This window comes from Ciconia boyciana, chromosome 15, assembly GCF_034638445.1.
Source record: "Ciconia boyciana chromosome 15, ASM3463844v1, whole genome shotgun sequence".
Classification (NCBI taxonomy): Eukaryota; Metazoa; Chordata; class Aves; order Ciconiiformes; family Ciconiidae; genus Ciconia; species Ciconia boyciana.
This window is the reverse complement of record NC_132948.1, coordinates 14,639,168-14,656,687: the sequence shown is the minus strand read 5'-3', so window position 1 is coordinate 14,656,687 and position 17,520 is coordinate 14,639,168. Positions and strand designations below refer to the sequence as shown.

At 44.1% G+C, this 17,520-nt stretch overlaps 1 protein-coding gene across 18 annotated transcripts in view; it reads right to left on the bottom strand.

Annotated features, from left to right (window-relative positions):
- Positions 1-17,520, bottom strand: part of FBRSL1 (fibrosin like 1) — a 555,468-nt gene that overhangs the window by 304,556 nt on the left and 233,392 nt on the right. For 16 of the 18 annotated variants that reach the window (XM_072879771.1, XM_072879790.1, XM_072879783.1 and 13 more), the window contains exon 3: positions 5,299-5,400. The exons of the other annotated variants lie outside the window; for them this stretch is intronic. In XM_072879771.1, the coding sequence (XP_072735872.1) occupies positions 5,299-5,400 (102 nt within the window). The remainder of the gene's footprint in view (positions 1-5,298; positions 5,401-17,520) is intronic. 18 annotated transcript variants of the gene reach the window in all.

Here is a 17,520-nt window from a genome sequence, read left to right as displayed (position 1 = left end):
AGTGCTGCTCCCATTCAAACCATCACCCCTCAGCCAGCTTCACATAACCTTCTCCAGACTTACTTTCTTCCTAGCTCTGCTTCACTACCTGAAGCTTCATGCAAGTCATTACAACTTTGATCATAATTTCTGCTGCAGCAGTTTTCATGCAAACATTTGGTATTTTGATGGACACAAAGATAAAAGTAGATAGTATGCTGAAGGGACATGAATTTTTGCCTCCAAAAGAATGTGACTTGAAAGGTTTCATAATCCTTGCATGTATATTCAAACCAGTTTCCCAAGACTCATGGTCTGAGGAGAGGGTCTTAAAACTATCCTGTTGCTACCTTTATTTTGCTAAGCTCTACGATGCTCTTACTCCACTCTTCAAACTAAGGATCAGATTCTAGTGTGTTACACATGGGGAACAACGGACAGCATGTGCCACAAAGAGTTTGCAGTCCACATGTTGCTATCCCAGGCCTTCCAAAATCTCCTTCAACGCACTCGGTAACATCCCTCACTATCGCACTGAGGTGTTCCTGGCCTGAGACGTGCCAAGCTCTGCTGTCCCACCGCCACCCTGCCCGGAGCCAAGACCAGGCATCCTACCTGCGCCAAAGTTTGCAAAGTGGATAAATACGGACCTGTGGTGCAACTGCGGTCCAATTCTCACTTCAGAGGCTCATTTGATCATGCTTCTGGCAAGGTACTTCAGCCTGACGCACACGTAACAGACCTGCAGCTTTGTACCCTGCTGCTACTTTAATCCCTTTGCCCCAGGAGGGGAAGCGTGGTACAGAAAGTAGGAGGGAAGGGGGAGATAGTGCCTGTGATGGCACACAAAGAAAAGCAGATCACAGTGAACTGTTTGAATTAGAAATCACAGAAGTTATTTGGTATTCATCTACCAGAGAGAGAATTTTATAGCTAGTCTATACAATATGCTAAACACTTATCAAAGAACATTTAGAGAGAGGAAAGTCTCTGCCTTTCCTAAAAGACTGCTTTTGGTTTATTATGTTTAAAGAAAAACAAACAAACACATGAGGATAGGATGATGGAAAATTAGAAAAGACAGCCTGGGGGATGGGGGATGAGAGGAAAAAGCTCTGAACAACTTAGTAGCAGCTCTTGCTGGTTTTATGCACAGCTGAAGCCAATCCCTTGAAAAGGAGAGTTTTGACTCTTAAGTGGCCAGCACCTCTTGCAACATATTTCCTAATCAGTGAGTATTTATGGTCGATATTTTATATTTCCAATTTCCCCCTAAGGGCTCGTGAGAAAGCAGCACACCTGCCAACCTTTTCAGCTGGGCCAATAATTGCCAATTTGCTCTTTGCCTTAGTATATCACTCAATTTAGCCCTGGCTGTGCCCTGCATACATCCTCATTCATCTCTGTGCCCCCATGACAATTAGAGTGTTAGCTTCAGCTAACTAGGGCAACTATTCTACTAGGGTTGGAAGACAATTATTAGTCTATTTTCCCATCTTGTGGCAACAAAATTGAGAATCCATGACAATTACATTCAGCAATTCTGCACTCTGCCGCCTGCTCCCCCTCTTTGCCCCCACCTTCCGAATATTTCAAATTATCACAGCTCTACTACCACATTCAAATTTTCCATGTTCACAGGGAGTGAGGCTTCTATTTAAATGATAATGAGGGACGATCCATTCAATTTAGTGAGGGAGAAAATCCATTAAAAAGCAGGCAGTTCTTAAGCTGATGGGTCAAGAAAAAGATAAAACCCTTTTTTTAAAGCCATTATACAATGCTCTGTGTGGATTTTTGGACTGTTCAGGACATCAGAAAAGATTAGGACAATTATGGAACATGGGGAAAAACCAAAACAAAATGCCCAAGCCTTCCACTTTTACTTGGGTCAACACAACAAAATAGCAATAAGGCTTATCTGGCTCTTAATTCTCTGGCAACTTCCAATTACCTCACTATGAAAGACAGCAGAGGAAAATCCCATTTTGGAAAAAGGCTGTTGACTCTGTGTTGGTTGCAGAAGACCTGAGAGTACATGTGTAATAGGGATGCCAGCTTTGTAGTAGATTTTAAGGGAATTTTACATCAACACTGGGAACATAAACAAGTGGCAAATTCCCATCCCCTCTCCCCCACCCCACCCCATCTGCTGTGCAAACCTGGGCTAAAAACTTCTCTGTTTTTCCGCTCCAAAGTTTCATCATCCCAAAGAAGAGACCAGCCTCAACAAATCAAACCTCTGCAGCCAGAGGTGATTTCACTAGATCATAATAAGCATTTTTTTCCCCAGTGACCCATAATAAATGGCGCTCAGTGTAATGTCTCAAAGACGTACTATACAAGACAGACAATTGCTGTCTTACTATGAAGTTGTAGCACTCTCTCCCCACAGAAGTTTCATTGTGGCAAAGAAGCAGCAAAATGCTCTGGGTTTTGTCGTGGACGGCCCGATGGCTGTGTGTGAGTGTGCTTATGTGTGTGCAAGACATAATCAATCATTTGCTTCAGTTTTCTTTAGAGTGCAATTATTTCACGACAGACCAGGCCACTTCTTGACTTCACGGTCCATTAGAGACTAATGACATGCATTAATGTAAATAAAGAACAACTTGCTAGCATCCCATTGAACAAGTCACCTCAAGAAACAAATCACACAGAGGAGCTAAGCTGTTCATAATAGCGCCTTCTAAATGGAGACCGACAATGAAGCCGGAGGGAGGACTCCAGCGCTCCTAAGGTGGCAACGCTGAACGCTATAGCTGACACTTTCATACACGTATTTCCCACCACACCTGCTGCGTGCTGCCATACAGCAGCCAAACCTGCCACCTCCTGCCTCATTTACTCCATTGTTCACCCAAGTTAATGGGGAAAGAGATGGGAGGGAAAGGCAGCATGAAAAACAGTCCTGAAGGCCAAATGCACCAAGAAACAGCAGGAGAGCTACTTGGGGGAGAGCGAGAAACAGCCCAGGTGCCTCCTGCCGCAGAGCGTCCGTCTGCAAGGCCAGGCGGCCACCCCAGCACAGCCGTGTGCTAGAGCCTCCATTTGTAACCGCTAACCACACGGAAAAACCGTCCCTGCCTTCCCTTTATGCCCTTACTGCCCTGTGGCTTTTTAATCCTCAGTGCCACACATAAGGGGTTGCATCAGTTCAGCTGCACACCATCTATTTAAACAGCATGCTGGGAAGTACGGCTTCAGAGCCATACAGGGACCAGGCACGGCTGGACAGAAAATCCTGCAGGAATCGACACTCAGTAGCATGTCGTCTTCTTCACTCCCCTTCCCTGCTCCCTCCCTACGAAAAGAAAAAGTCTGCCACCTTATTGCTTTGCACACAAATTGGGAAAACCAACCGACTGCACCCGCGGGACTTTCTAAGACTTTCTGACAGTCACTAAATAGACTGCAGAACATTTACTAGTACGCGAGGAAACGTTATACGTAATTAAAGCTAAATTGCACTCGTCAAATAATGAACAAGGAGCATTCTGTAATTCATGAACCTTACTTTTCAAACTGTTTAATTACTAATTTGAAAAATTCTCATTTGCAATGGGTCGCCAGGTCACGAGAGCAGCTTCAGCAACGCTCTGAAGTGTGCCCCAGCCTTCAGGCACTGCCCAAATGTCCCCATTGACTAAAAAAGAACTGAGTGCCTCTTTCCCACTGAATTTCACTGGCTGCTGAACTAGCTTTGAAGATTTTGCAGGAATTGGGAACTCAGACTCAATTCCTGCAGGCTCAGCCTGCAACTTTGGGGGCAAAGGGAAAGGAGCAGAAAAAACTAGAAGTGCATCGGCTTAACAAGAAAAGTCTCCAAGACCACTTAACGCTTTGACCTAAGCTAATCGCTAAGTCTGAATATGTTATTCCTCTCCTGCGGCCCCACATTATGGTACAGCAATGCTACCAGGCCTGCTCACATACCTGTCAAGAGTGGCCAAGGGGAGGGGAAGGAGAGAATCGCACAAACATATGTATATATAAAATTACGATCATTATTGACTAATAACACAGTCAAAGACGCCCCACAGCAAGGGGATTTGTCCAAAGGGCCCCCCCCTCGCCGACTTTCCCCACCGCGGCACGTGGGTTCGCAATCCTGGAAGCAGATCACAGGATACGTTATTTTTCTCTTCCTCCCACTGCGTCGGCTGTTTACAGCGCCCCATGCACACTCCAAACATGTAGAGAGAATTTTCCCCCGTCACATTTCCCTGTCAGAGCTGTCAAGCTGAATCTCGCTTTAATCTGCCAAAAGCACTTTTCTGCTGACATTTTTAATAAATACTTTCAGCTTTTAAACACATTTGTGGGAGCCATTTTTTCCCCTTTTTCTCCCTTCTCCTCCTGTAGAATGGGCTCTGAAAGCCTTAATAGCAAATACATTACACTTATCAAAGGCTTCCCCCCCCTCTTCCTTTTGCATCCTGAAGCGGAGGTAGTGTTTTCAATTTTAAAGCTAAATTAACTGTCCAATTGAATTTAGCTGGTGTGAGCCGTTTTCTGTGACAGGTTTTAGTTATGAAGCATATTTTACATTAATAGAACTCAACATGAAAACCACTCGCTCTGGGATTTCTGTGGCTTGCCATTGAAATGGCAAATTTAATATTTCAGACATGCTCGTGCCAGCGTTTGATTATTGTTCTTCATTTAAATCTCTCCTAACGGGAAAGGTCCTAATTAGTAAAAAATCATGTTTTAATGAAGGCGAAATGCTAATTGCTAACACAAAAAGCCTTCATATAAAATTATCCCAGCACTGCCATTGATTTCTTGGTGACTCAAAAGCCCATTTGTGTGTTTACACACTAAGGCACCGTTTGCTTTTGTTTTATCATAACATTTCACTCAACCTACCATTGAATTTCCTGAGAGAAAGACAGCTTTCCCCCAAAAACCTTTCATATCTTGGAGACAGGAAACATAAAATTAGATGAACTGACTTTGCACCCAAACTACGTGATTACGTGCAGTAGCTAAACCCAAAGATACTGTAAAAAGCTTTTTAACACAACTTCTTTGAGAAAACAAAACAAAACATCAAGCCATTTTTCCCCGAGGAATAACAATTCCATTTTGTTTTCCCATCTCCGATCTTTCGCTTATCATATTATTTGCACCATGATTATAGTGTTTGCAAGGCAGCTCAACCACTTATGCCATAACACTCAATCATGACATAAAAAAAAGTTATTACACAGTGACCTCTGGATGCCAACATTTGTTCAGCAAGATTTATGAAAAGCCATGTCAGCAGCGGGAATTGCTGCAATGAAGCGATGCTTTCTCCTGAATGGTACTTACATCACTGAGACGGTCCCTTGAGCTGCTCCGCTGAGAGCTTGTGGCCTCCCTGATGCTGTCTTCCTCGCTATTTCTGCCACTTCTGCTTGTAGGGACCTTCATCTAGAGGGAGAAGAAGGAGGGGGAAAAAGGAGATTTTCAAGCACTGCTCTGCCACCTGTTCCCGAGGTTGCCGACAGCGGTTTAGTCAATGTTTCACTCCTACGCCCACGGCACCGTGGAAAGGATGCTTTTGAACACATCGGGCTTCCCTGAAGTTGTGCTTGACCACGTGTGTCCTTCGCTAACACGTGAGGGAATGGGTGCTTTCAGCACTCCTGGAAGCAGGCAAGGCTGTGCCAAAGTCCTAGGACCTGATGCAAGAGGGAAGCGGACAGACAAACCCCCTTCACTCTCTGCTACCAGCAAACTTCAACTGCGACACTGGTGTTTCAGTACTGCGGCTTGCTGTGGGACCACCGCTGACCCAGCGGCCAGGTCTCCAGTTCCCAGTCCACTGACGTGCCTTGAGGCCACCCCCAGTGACTGCACTGAGAGGTTGGTACTGGCATGACGGCCAGGTGCCTAAATACCGTGACGGACACTGGCGTGAAACAACTTGCTTGAGATAATGCACAAAATTTGAAGTAGAGCATGATTAACTCTTACAGCCGAGGCTGGTTCTCTAAGCACTAAATCATCCTTCTTCCTTCGCTTGAAGCTGTGCTTGTGTTTGTACATAAGTGAGAGGCACCAATGTTTGAAATCACAGCAACTTTCCGCTTACATCTGCGAAGAGTGTTACAGGGGGAGGAGAAGGATAGGATAGATATGTCATTCACAGCTTCATTCCTGGGCTCATTTACTAACAAATTATTCTGCTAATTCCCTTGTGAAATATTGGGTGGAAAGAAGTGTTTAATTTATTAATAGGTTCTATTCATATCAGTTTGGTTCCATTTAAATTACACTATTTAAAATGTCGGCTTGTACAAATTGGTACTTTTAATGGCAATAAAATCCCCTTGTTTCTTTCTGTCCTATTTCATTGCAGCCTCAGTAGCTGGCAGGGCTTGCTCATGGTGCTCTGATATAAGCCCAGCGCGTTCAAGCAGCCCTGCCACTGCAGCACGAGGAACCGTGCTCGGTGGGCACGCTGCCACAGTGCGGGCACTGAAACCTGAGCCCCAGGAGCACACCGATCGCTACACTCCCATGGACGCTCGGTATCGCTGCCAGCTAAGTGCCCCGCAGCCTATTAATATCTTAATACAATATTCAAGATACTATATGCAGAACGAGCTCCAGTACTCATCCAGTCTGGAGTATACAGCCCTGTATGGGCTTGTTTAGAAGAATACAGAGGAAGCATCACACTCATGTTCAAGCAACAGTAGATTTCTGATTAAAGTCCTTACTCTGCATGCCTTTCTGCCACCTTAAACCTCATCAATATACTTTCTTCCTCAGGATAAGACTTTTAGACTTAGCCACATCAAAATGTTAGAAACGCAAATTTGCTCACGGCCACCTCATCAAACAACCACCGCTCTCAGCATCAGTGTCCTGTCTCATTCATTGTAAACCAGCTTTCCAATATGCTGCCCACCTGCAAACTTTTACCAAGACCGACCTTTCATCTTTGCTCCTACGTCAAAATGTTCAAAGAACACAGCAATGAGAGGTAATCCCTGCTGGGATCTGCTAGAAGCATTGCCAACCAACAGTGAGCCTGCATTTGCGACTACCAGCATCAGGTATAAAGGCAGGAAATAATCCACTTGAAATTCATCATGTTCAATCCACATTGTCTGTTTCCTTAATAAAAAGGTCAACAGCACCAAGCACAGACATCTAACTATACTACACCAATACTGTGGCCATTATCCATCAAATTCTTAATCTCACATATAATTAAGTACATTTGACAAGATTTTTTTTCTAAATACATAAAATGATTGTCATTCACTTATTTTATTCTTTTTTAGGTCTTTATTAACCAATTATGATTTCAGCTATCCCATTATCTTGCCTAGGATTGATGCCAAGCCAATAGGACAAACGGTAATACCCCATTAATTACAGCCTTTGGAAAACACTGGCACACCAGCTTTCTTACATCATCTGGATCTTCCTACACTTACATCAAAACCCGGCTCCACTGGTTCCCAGTCACCAGCCAGCTCTTCTCAAATGCTTGGATGTAAAGGATCTGACCTACCAATTTCAAAGCTTCCAGACACAGCAGGTGCTTTGTTTCTCCCTGAAATAGGAACCACTTAACTATTACAGGTCAGAATTACAATTTCCCTAAATACAGTATAGAAATACCCATTGAATTCTGCAACTTTCTGATTTCTGATCCATAACCTTACCGCTCCCACCTAGGAACACATCAAAGCCTGTCAAATTTATTACACTTTTGACCTAAACAACTCCTAGACAGCTGCAATTAAGGGAAAAATAAATTACACCGTTCCAAATCCTTTCACCTTCCCAAGCGCAAACGTTCACCAGGATTATTCAAAAGGACTAAACTGCCAGCTGTTTAAAGTTAGCACAGACTCACCCAACCTGCTATCAGATTCCAAGCTTGTGCTGTTTTTCTTGAGTTACAGTCAGCTCCCAACACCACCTGTTTCTTTTCTCCAAATTTCATTAAAGGAAAACTACACCTACACCCATGGTAACAAATTGAGACAATTTGACCTGACAAGGTCTTGCACGGGCAAGCAAATTAGAAGCATCACTGCTGCCATTAACCTTTCCAAGTAAATATCAATTATTAAACTTGCTGCACTACCTCTGTCCCCAGTTTGCTGCTGTGAATTAAGAGGGTCATCAGCCTTTTTGACAGATCTTGTTCATTTACACCTGCTGCCTGCCAGCAGGGGAGCCCGCACACCCGCTGCCCGAGTGCTGAGCCAAGCTGCCTTAATTCATCAGTAATTACCCTAATGAGCCACATGCAGGACCCAACTAGGAGGACAAGTTGTTCTGCTAAATGGATGCATTGGTTTCACGGGCACTCTCTGCAGACCTGGGTATTAGCAAACTGGTCAAAAGCTTCTTTCCCAAAGTTGCTTCTGGCTTGGCTGTTTGATTTCTACTGATTTTCTCTGGGTGTTCTTGCTTGCGTTGCAGAAATTCCTCCTGGCCATGTTCCCCGATTGAGCTTTACTATAAAACCTAGGATTCCTCTCCCTTTGAAAAGGTTATTACTTTTTTGGAGTCTGCAAAGGCCCTGTGGGCCAGAGGCAAGGTGGGGTCCCAGTCCCAGCCCTAGCCCGGGGCTGTCATGGCCGCCTCAGCACGGCACAGACACAAACAAGCAACTCCCCAAATTCATACGCAAAACACGCTACGTCCTCTTGCACAACACATTGCCAGAGACTTACACAGACACTGGAGCAACACCAGCCACCATGATTAAATACCTCAGGTAGAGGAGCCAAATAACCCGTCTAAACGTAGGCTTGAGAAGGGGAGGGCCGTCTGAGAGAAGCTGCCTTTCCACTTGGATAAAGCTGCCCTACCATTGCTCCAGAAAAGCTTTAAAATCACAAACAAGGAGCGTTTAGGAAGGAGCCCCCTCTCCAGCTTGTTGACTTTGCCTCTCTGCAAGCCCGCACGCAGCCCGCTGCTATCTCCTGCTTCCTCGGCAGCGAAGGCCCCTCCCCAGGCCCTGCCAGACGGCGTTTTCCAGCCAGCCTAGCAGAGCCGACAGAGAAGCTCAGGAAACAGCAGGTAGCAGCGTATGTGGGCCAAATCTGAGTACGTTTGATCACATTGCCCTGAGGTCTGCTCAAAATATTGTAGGAGTCATCCGAGAAGCAAGAAGTCTCAAAATAACCCCCAAGCCCAAAGCTCAGCGAGAGAGAGTCTGGGAAAGGTGCTCCTCTGCCTCGTCTCCTAGGGTTTGGGGGGCGGGAGGGAATCTCTTCTTAAGTGTAGGTTGACTACTGTGTCACTTCAGGACAGCTAAGCTGGAACAAAATAAAAAGGCACGAGGAGAAGACTGGGGTTATTTGGTAATTTATCTCTTCCAAAGGGCAAATCCTGTCCTAATCCAAATCCTAAGTCAGCAAGACGTTTATGTCAGTATCTATTCACCAAAATGTTTAAATATGTGCCAAAATGTTTAAATAAGTTTTACTCAAGCAGAGCCTACTTCATTACTGAAGTTAACAGGATTCTCCAAAAGCATTAATTAAACCCAAGGCTGCTTAAAAACCAGACCAACGCAGCCTTCTGCAAGATAAATAACACACCTGGCAACACCGCACACCACAGAGAAAAGCTGGCAGTAGGCGATCCCGGCTCTCTGCAATAGCTACGGTTCAGTTTTTACCAGAAACTACAGATTTGTGTTTGAGAACATGAAAGACACCGTTTCCAGCTCCGTGGGAGCAGGCCAGCGCTGCAGACTGGGCTGGCTTGGCAGGGAACGACCGGGGGCAAGGTAGAGAGGGTTTGTAAGGCCACGACCAATTTGCATGCTGCAGGTGGTTGCAGACAGTCCCAAGCCACATTCGGAGCCAAGAATTATGAACCTTGCGCTGTTGGACATCATGTAGTATGATTAAATATCATAACTCATTCCGGTAATAACTCCAGCTCTCATTAAAGTCCAGCTCTGCTATCCTGGACTGCTGCTGCCTTTTCATCTCTCCCATCCAACTTCCCCCCTCCCTATTTCTTCTTATGGGGCGGGGGTGGAGGAATATATGAATGGGCAGAATGGGGTCTTGCTTCCCTAAAAGGGCTTTTTCATTACCACGACGCTGGCTCTCAGCCCCTGCTTTTTAATCGTAATAGATCAGCCTGCTCTCCATTTACTTAAGCTTTTCCGATGTCAGAGGAAAGCACATTTTTATTTGGCACACCTATTTTCAAATCACGGGCACGCTGCCCCCGCTCATTATTAATAAATACACTTCGATTTATCACAAGCTCCGTTTGAGTGCCACGGGGAGCCTGGGGCAAAAGGAGACAAATTCTTTTCTTAAGTTGTTCTGAAAGGTGCTGGGCTTCCCGACCCTCACCCCCATTAACCCAGCACAGCTAGTGCGCTCCTACTGGGAGCTCCACGGCTTGTGCAGCGGCAAACTCGGACTGATCTTGTGCCATCTCAATATATTTGTTCATTATCTTGCGCACACACAGAAGCATTTGGAAATGTACTCGGGGCACAGGCCAAATTGAATCATCTGCCTTCATTTTCCACACGATCTGAAGCTACAGCTGCTACAACAGGCTGTGGGATTTTTATTTTCCTTCCTTAACAGTTTTTTTTTCTCGCTCTTAAAGTCACAGCAGTCTGATTTTAAGCCTCTTGCTGTTGCTTGGGTTTGTGTCTGATTTCTACAAAATGGGTCTTGCAGACACACACAGTGGGAAAAGAAATTCCCAGCAACCTCCCTCCGTGCTGTCCCGAAGGCAAGACAGAAAGCAGTGCCCTTGGGGAGAGACGTAATTAAAATATTCATCTCAGAGATGCCTGTTCTGGTGGCTCAGATGGGTCTATTAATCCTGTCCCCTCCACCAGTGGACAGGCACCAGCAGGAATGGCACTCACCTACTTTGTGCTACACTTGGGAGCAGGGAATGGTCCCACGAAAACAAAGAAGCCCTTCCAGATCAGAAGGGGCACAGAGCTCCACGCAGCACTGACCCAAGTTGCCTCCTTTCAGGAACACGTTAACTTCTTGAGAAAAAAGTTTAATTCCTTTTTAGAGCTCTGGAAGATCAACTTTCGTTTGTCTTGAGAGAAAGGACAGACCAAACGCAACCTTCAGATTTAGGATTTTATTGACTTCATGGCAGATCTGTTTTGGTGCAAGCTACTTGGAGATAAGTAGGTACCGCTGAGAGGCGTCCAAGTCCCAGAGTTTAGGTCCAAGCTTTCAGATCACCAGAGATAGGAACGAATCCACCTTATCATGCTCATCTATCTAAACTAATGCTGCTGAACGCCACTTTACATCTCATCAGTGTGTAATGACTTTATCATCTGCTCTGCCAAAGGACCCTTTTTCAACTGCTTCTATAGGGTCAGTCTAAGGAGGAAAAATCTTCTGCAGGCAACATTTCATACTGACAAAGATTATGATTTCCCCCAGCTAACAAGAATTGTTAAGAGCAACTGTTCCAAAAGCTTAGCAAAACTAACTGTATGGCCTGTCCCCTTCCCAACAAACATGAAAATAATGCTTAAACAATATTTTGGGAAGACTTTTTTGCTAACATATGCTTGCATTTTATTATCAACTCCCAGATAAGCTCGTGTTTCTCTTGGTAGACTATCAGCAGTAGCAGCTTTCTGCAGCAGGAGACAGTAAACTGCCTTAATAAATACAAATGGACAATTTAATTAAAATATATTGGAGACTTGGAAAAAGTACTATTTGTGGACGAAGCAGTCTGTTAAGGGATTGCACTCAAGGCTAGTTCAGTGTATTTTAAGCAGGCAACAATAAGTGGCAGTGAAATATACTGCACAGAGCTCTACCCCAATGATTAAAGAGCACACTGAAATTATAAACGTCTGTTTTCCAGAAGGGGGGAAAAAAGTCACCCCGTTGCCTCTGGTTTTAATGCTTGAAACAAAACAAACCATTTGGCTTTAAAAATGTACTACTTTAAACCTGAAAAGACCCATGTATCAAAACAAGGTGGAATCAGCTAAACACATTACTTCTGACTTGTTTCCTTGAAAATCCAGCCTTAATGCATTCTAACAAAATTTATCTATCCCAAGCATACCTCATAATGAGATCAACTGGGAAAAATATCAGGCTTGTTTGTATATTTTATACTTGCTCTAACTTGGCAGTTTGGAGATTATGTATTCCCCAGGTCCCTCCTTAAATCGTTTCACACGCTGCAATTTGATTTTCTTTGCTTGCCCTTTTCCACAATTTTTTTGATACATTTTATTGAGTTCTGGCTCAGAGGGAAACGTTCCCTTTGAATTAAGGGTGCAATCATTTTTTTCTCCTCTAAATAAGGACATATGGTGTAGAAAGTAATGTTATGGTCCGAGGATTTTATGATTGAAGAAGGACTCATTTTAAAAAATGACAGTAGCATCAGGTTAGATTAGAGTAGTTTTTCTAATTGTGTGGTGCTGCTGTGGATGTTGTGATCAGTTATGTTAGCGATAACTCATTTTAAATATGACGTCCATTTTTACTTACTGTGATGAAGAGGAAAACATCAGCAGTGTTAAGTTATGATTCAGAAGGAAATTAGTCCTTTTTCACAAAAAAAAAGAAAAAAAAACAAAACAACACACTTTAATTCAGAAAGTTGTATGGTTTTTAGAAGCTTAGAGTTTATACATTTTACTGGTATGCAGACTTCTGGTTTCTAATCCTGGCTTACCTGTTTCCTCTGGATAAGTTACTTAACCTGTATTGCAGTTGAGCAGTCTGTAACATGTTGGTTGATTTTTACCTCTCTCTGGGACGCAGAGAGGTTGAATTAAGGTTAGCAAAGGATTTCTGTGCTTAGAAGCAGTCAGAGTCGGCTGCTACAGGAAGGCAAGTACAACAACTTACTGTAACAAAAAGTATTATTAGTGAAAAATCAAAATACTCAAAAGCTATTGTTAGTTTCTCAGGTACTTGAGCAACGTTAACTACTCATTAGTAACCTAACTTTGCATCCTAACGCTTGCAACTAGACATGAGGGTCATTGTCCATCTTTTAGAAACAAGCGAAAACCGAGCTCATTTGGTGCGGTCTATTGGCTTTGCAGTTTCTGGAAGAGGTGCTAGACGACGCTCCTGTTGGACAGAGTAATCTCCTACAATGAGCTCAGCTTTAGCTCTCTGGGAGATGCTTCTCCGGATCCGGTCTCGCATCTCTGTCTACACTGCCGCACGTACCACTAGCGATGCAAAGCCCTTCTCATGCTAGGATCACAGAGGTGCACGGCAGCCCGAGGCTTTCTGCAGTGCCCATGCAGATCCTGCTGAATACCAGCTGACTTGTTTTGCCTTTCTAAATACCTAACTAGAGAGAAACTATGTTTGATCTCACGATTTTTGAGAGGTGTGGCCAAAAGAGTGGGCCAGTGCCCTTGGAGACCGGAGAAGCCTTTTTCATTAGTGGCCAGTGCAGAGAGGTCATAAGGAGCATCAGAGGGTTGGCATTTCTGCAGCTCAACTGATGCACTGGAACCACCGCAAAGGTTTTTCACAGCTTCTCGGCTGGCAGGTGGCCTCGGCCGCGGAGCAGAGCCGGCACTGCTCCCCCACGATGGCCTGCGCTCTCAGGATCGGGAGCCTCACTGCCATGCAAGAGCTAATGCTTATTTTGGAAAAAAGCTGGTGCTTAAGCAGGCAAAACTGCTCGATTTTACAGCTGCCATCAGGCCTGCATAGCAAACTGCACTCTGCATGCCCCCAGCCGTACTTGGCAGATGGTAGTAGACAGCTGGGAAAATCTGGGTTTGACATACGTCAATGATAAACTGTGTCAGTGTAGACCTGCTTAGGTTACAGCTAGCTAGCGTGCGTGCAGGGGTGAGACTTTGACTGGTGAAGGGTAAATAGCACTCCTAACTAATTTAGCTAGAACCTGCCTTCCACAACAGGGTACGCAGACGGCGCCTACGGGCCCTTGGGGCTGTCTGGGGAGGCAGGCAAGGCGATAAAGGGGTAACACGCAATTTTGCGATTCATGGGCTACAGCACAAAACCAGCACAACACGTAACAAAACAGTGCCCACCACCAGTGACGATTTATCAGGTCCTGTTGCGAAGGCAGACTAGAAGCAATTGCCAGAGAAAAAAGTCAGGACTCCCCACACTCCCTCAGTGAAGAAAACCCTGAGAAAGCAAATAAACTTTTTGGGGCACCTTAGTCTGTGTTTATAAATAAATGAAGGCACTTGTAAGCACAAAAAAGACACACACACAACTTGGTGACTGAAGAGAAGCAGCCCGTAAAGCTGGGAGATGACAATGAAACCATAGCTGGACAAGGGACAGACATAATCACCATCAACGAAAAGGCAGCACCTAATAATTACTGCACTGGCTGTAATGCTCAGCCAGAATCGGATGCCCTAACTACACTTTAATTTAGCGACAGGTCTAAAGGAATAGCATCCAATAAATACTCCATGAGAGAGCTGAAAGCCTCTGAGCAAGTTACTAAATAAGATTTGTAGCTTCAAGTTTCACATTAAGGTGATTCAGACCTGGAATTCTCGGTTAGAAAATGCCATCCAATATGCATCAAATGAGAAGTTGATTTTGCACATTTTTTGGGTGATGGGAAAGAAATGGATATGCTAAAGATCAGCTCAGGACTCTTACAACAGATGCATCAAGTGTTACCAACACCAGTGCAGCTGACCATATCGAAAGGATCACTGTAAGGGAAGTAACTCTGAGCAGGACAGAGGTACGATTGACTAAGCATCCATTTAGCAAGGAGAGAGCTGTGTTCAGCTGGAGCCAACGGACTAAATTAGGCTGAGTTTACACAATGCTTTTAAACACCATGTAGGAGGCAATCGGAATTGACAGCTTTAACATTGCTGCCATCTATGTATACAGATACCATCTATTAAAGGCTAATATCAACAGCTGTGATGTTCAAAGCAAAAGTAGATTTAATATACATATTAAATTGTCCAAAGCTGCAGGAGATGTTTCAAAACGTATTAGGAAATTCAACCAAGAAAATTCTCTCTGTATACTATGGTATTTCTCTTCTAGTAATATTACCCACCAAAAGCAAGGGTTTTAAATTGAAGACAAAAGGTGATGATAACCTTCAAAAGTGATTTTAGGAAGAGAAGATCCCAAAAAGCAAGGTAAACGCATTACTAATGATGTCAGATAGGCAAAACATTCAATGCAGTTTTGCTTTGTCCTTGGGAAGAAAACAGACTCATTCCTCAGCCTTCTGATAACGAAAGGAAGATGTTAGACAACATTTGCTAAGAACAAAGTCCAGACATGTTGCACAAGCCCTAGAATGGGAGATCATGTGCACACAGATGTTTTAATAGATCTTGGAATAGCCACTGAGAAAACTGAAAGACGACAAGTATTGGAGAACTATTTCAAAGGAGCAACCAGGACTGGCTGGGCAGCTCTAGGCACACTGCCATGATACTAGGCTTGAGCAGAAGAAGGAAAAAACCCAATACTGGGTTAAATTGACTGAATTAAACTATTTCAGTCAACAAGGTTTTCTGGAAAATTAATCTTCTTGAATAAGCCTGGTTTCCTTTCTTTGATAAGTTTTGTTGAAAAGGGAACTAGATAAATGTGATACCTTTAGGGTTCTTAATACACTTATACTACAAGACGTCGTGTTAAAAATTAGTGCTGTATAAATATCCATAAAGAATATTTTAAGTGGGGAACATATCGGCTAGGTTCTCAAAAAGTAGTGTCAATAAATAATCATCAATGATTGCTACAGAAGGTGAAAGGACTTAAACGAGACTTGCAGTTATTCCATCAATACGTAGTTCCATCAATATGTGCAAAAAAATATTACCAAAGCCACTGCAGATAAAATTCATACATGCCAAAAATACCTGTTTAGAAATAAATAAGGAAGAGGAAGGGAAGGCAGTTTTAGGCAGCAGCTTGGATTCCTTGTAAAACACACCTCGTTAGACAAAACATATCCCAAAGCAGAGCTGCACTACGATTACGAGGAACAAAGGCGGCCGCCTGCAGCTGCTAGAGAAGAGAGACTACACGGCTGAACAGAGCCGCTCGCTCGGGAAAAGCTGGGGGGGTCACAGTGGACAAGCACCTCCGTATGATCCTCCAGCGTAATGCTGCAACCAAAGGGAACTAATCCAATCCCTGAGCAAGGGAAGAGAGGCCACTTTCTCTCGGATACAGCATGGACAGGAATGATCTTGGAAGGCTGGCTTGGTCTGCAGCCTCCCCAGTAGACAGCAAGGCAAAGCTCTTCTGAACTGACAACCCGTGGCAGCTACAGTCTAACCTGCGGTACAAACTTGGATAGTTGTCCTGAATTGCTCCAAGTCCTTCTTACAAGGACCACAGAGATCAATCAAACTGCCATTAAACAAAGCAAAAATTGCCAGCAGCTATCCAGGTGTGACGCACTGCAGATCCCTCCTTACTTAGAGCTGGGAACAAAAGTTACCACCCTGATGCTGATTGATGGCAGCCTGCAAACCCTGTGGGTTCTTGTCCGCAGTTCAAGGCAGTGACAAAAGCATCCACATTCTCGCTCAACAATTCACTCAAACCCTCCAAGTGTCCCATGTGAAAAACCCATGCTTAGTACAGTAGGGTTTCAAATTCATTACTAAGACTCAGAGGCACCACAATAACACAATTAAAACACCACCAGATGTGTGTCATATAATACATGTTAAAAAAAGAAAATACATACTGTGTGCAGATACAACAACAATTTGCTGTTCAAATTAATTCAGGAATGAGTACCATCCCTATAAACCCAATATATAAAACATATGCTACTGTAGGCATGCATGAATTGCATGCAATTTTTTCCAGATAAAGCCACAAATGCAATTAATAAACTAAAGTGAAAGAAGAAAAGAAACAAAGTAAATAAATAAATACAAAGACTGCCCAGGGAATGATGAATTTCGCAGAAACTGCTGTCAAAGATCACAGCTCTGAGCAGACACAGCCACAGCCGCGAGCTCGTACCCTACCCTCGGCAGTACGGTCACGCGCTGGCCTCAGTTCATCGCAACAGGGAACTCACACGTAGCAGAAACGGACACCAACCAGAGACCCAACCAGTTTTTTTGCCCAGCACTGGTGTAAGGTTAAGCTATGGTGGTGTAGTTTAAATCACAGGAGATAGCAGACAGTCTTTTGCATACACAGGATCAGGCCTAATATTGTGTGTTTTCAGCCGTTCTGCAAACCAGCCCACAATCACATCCTTGAACTGATTTTCATTACCTCCTCCTGTTATTTCTGAAGACCCCGTAACAGCTAGCAGCAAGGCTCAAGCTCCAGCAGCTGGGGGAAAAGCTGGCATTAAAGGCCAGAGAACCACCACTTCGATGCAGAGGGAACTGATGGATGGTTGGCACGAGCTGCGATGAGAATTTAGCAAAGCAGAGAAAACCCCCATGCACACCACCCTGCATATTTTTATTCCAACTTCTACCTTGTTCTAGTCAGACACACGATTTGCTATTATTGCTAACTCAAACTCTACCAAGCCCCTACTTCCACTCTGTCTAGACTT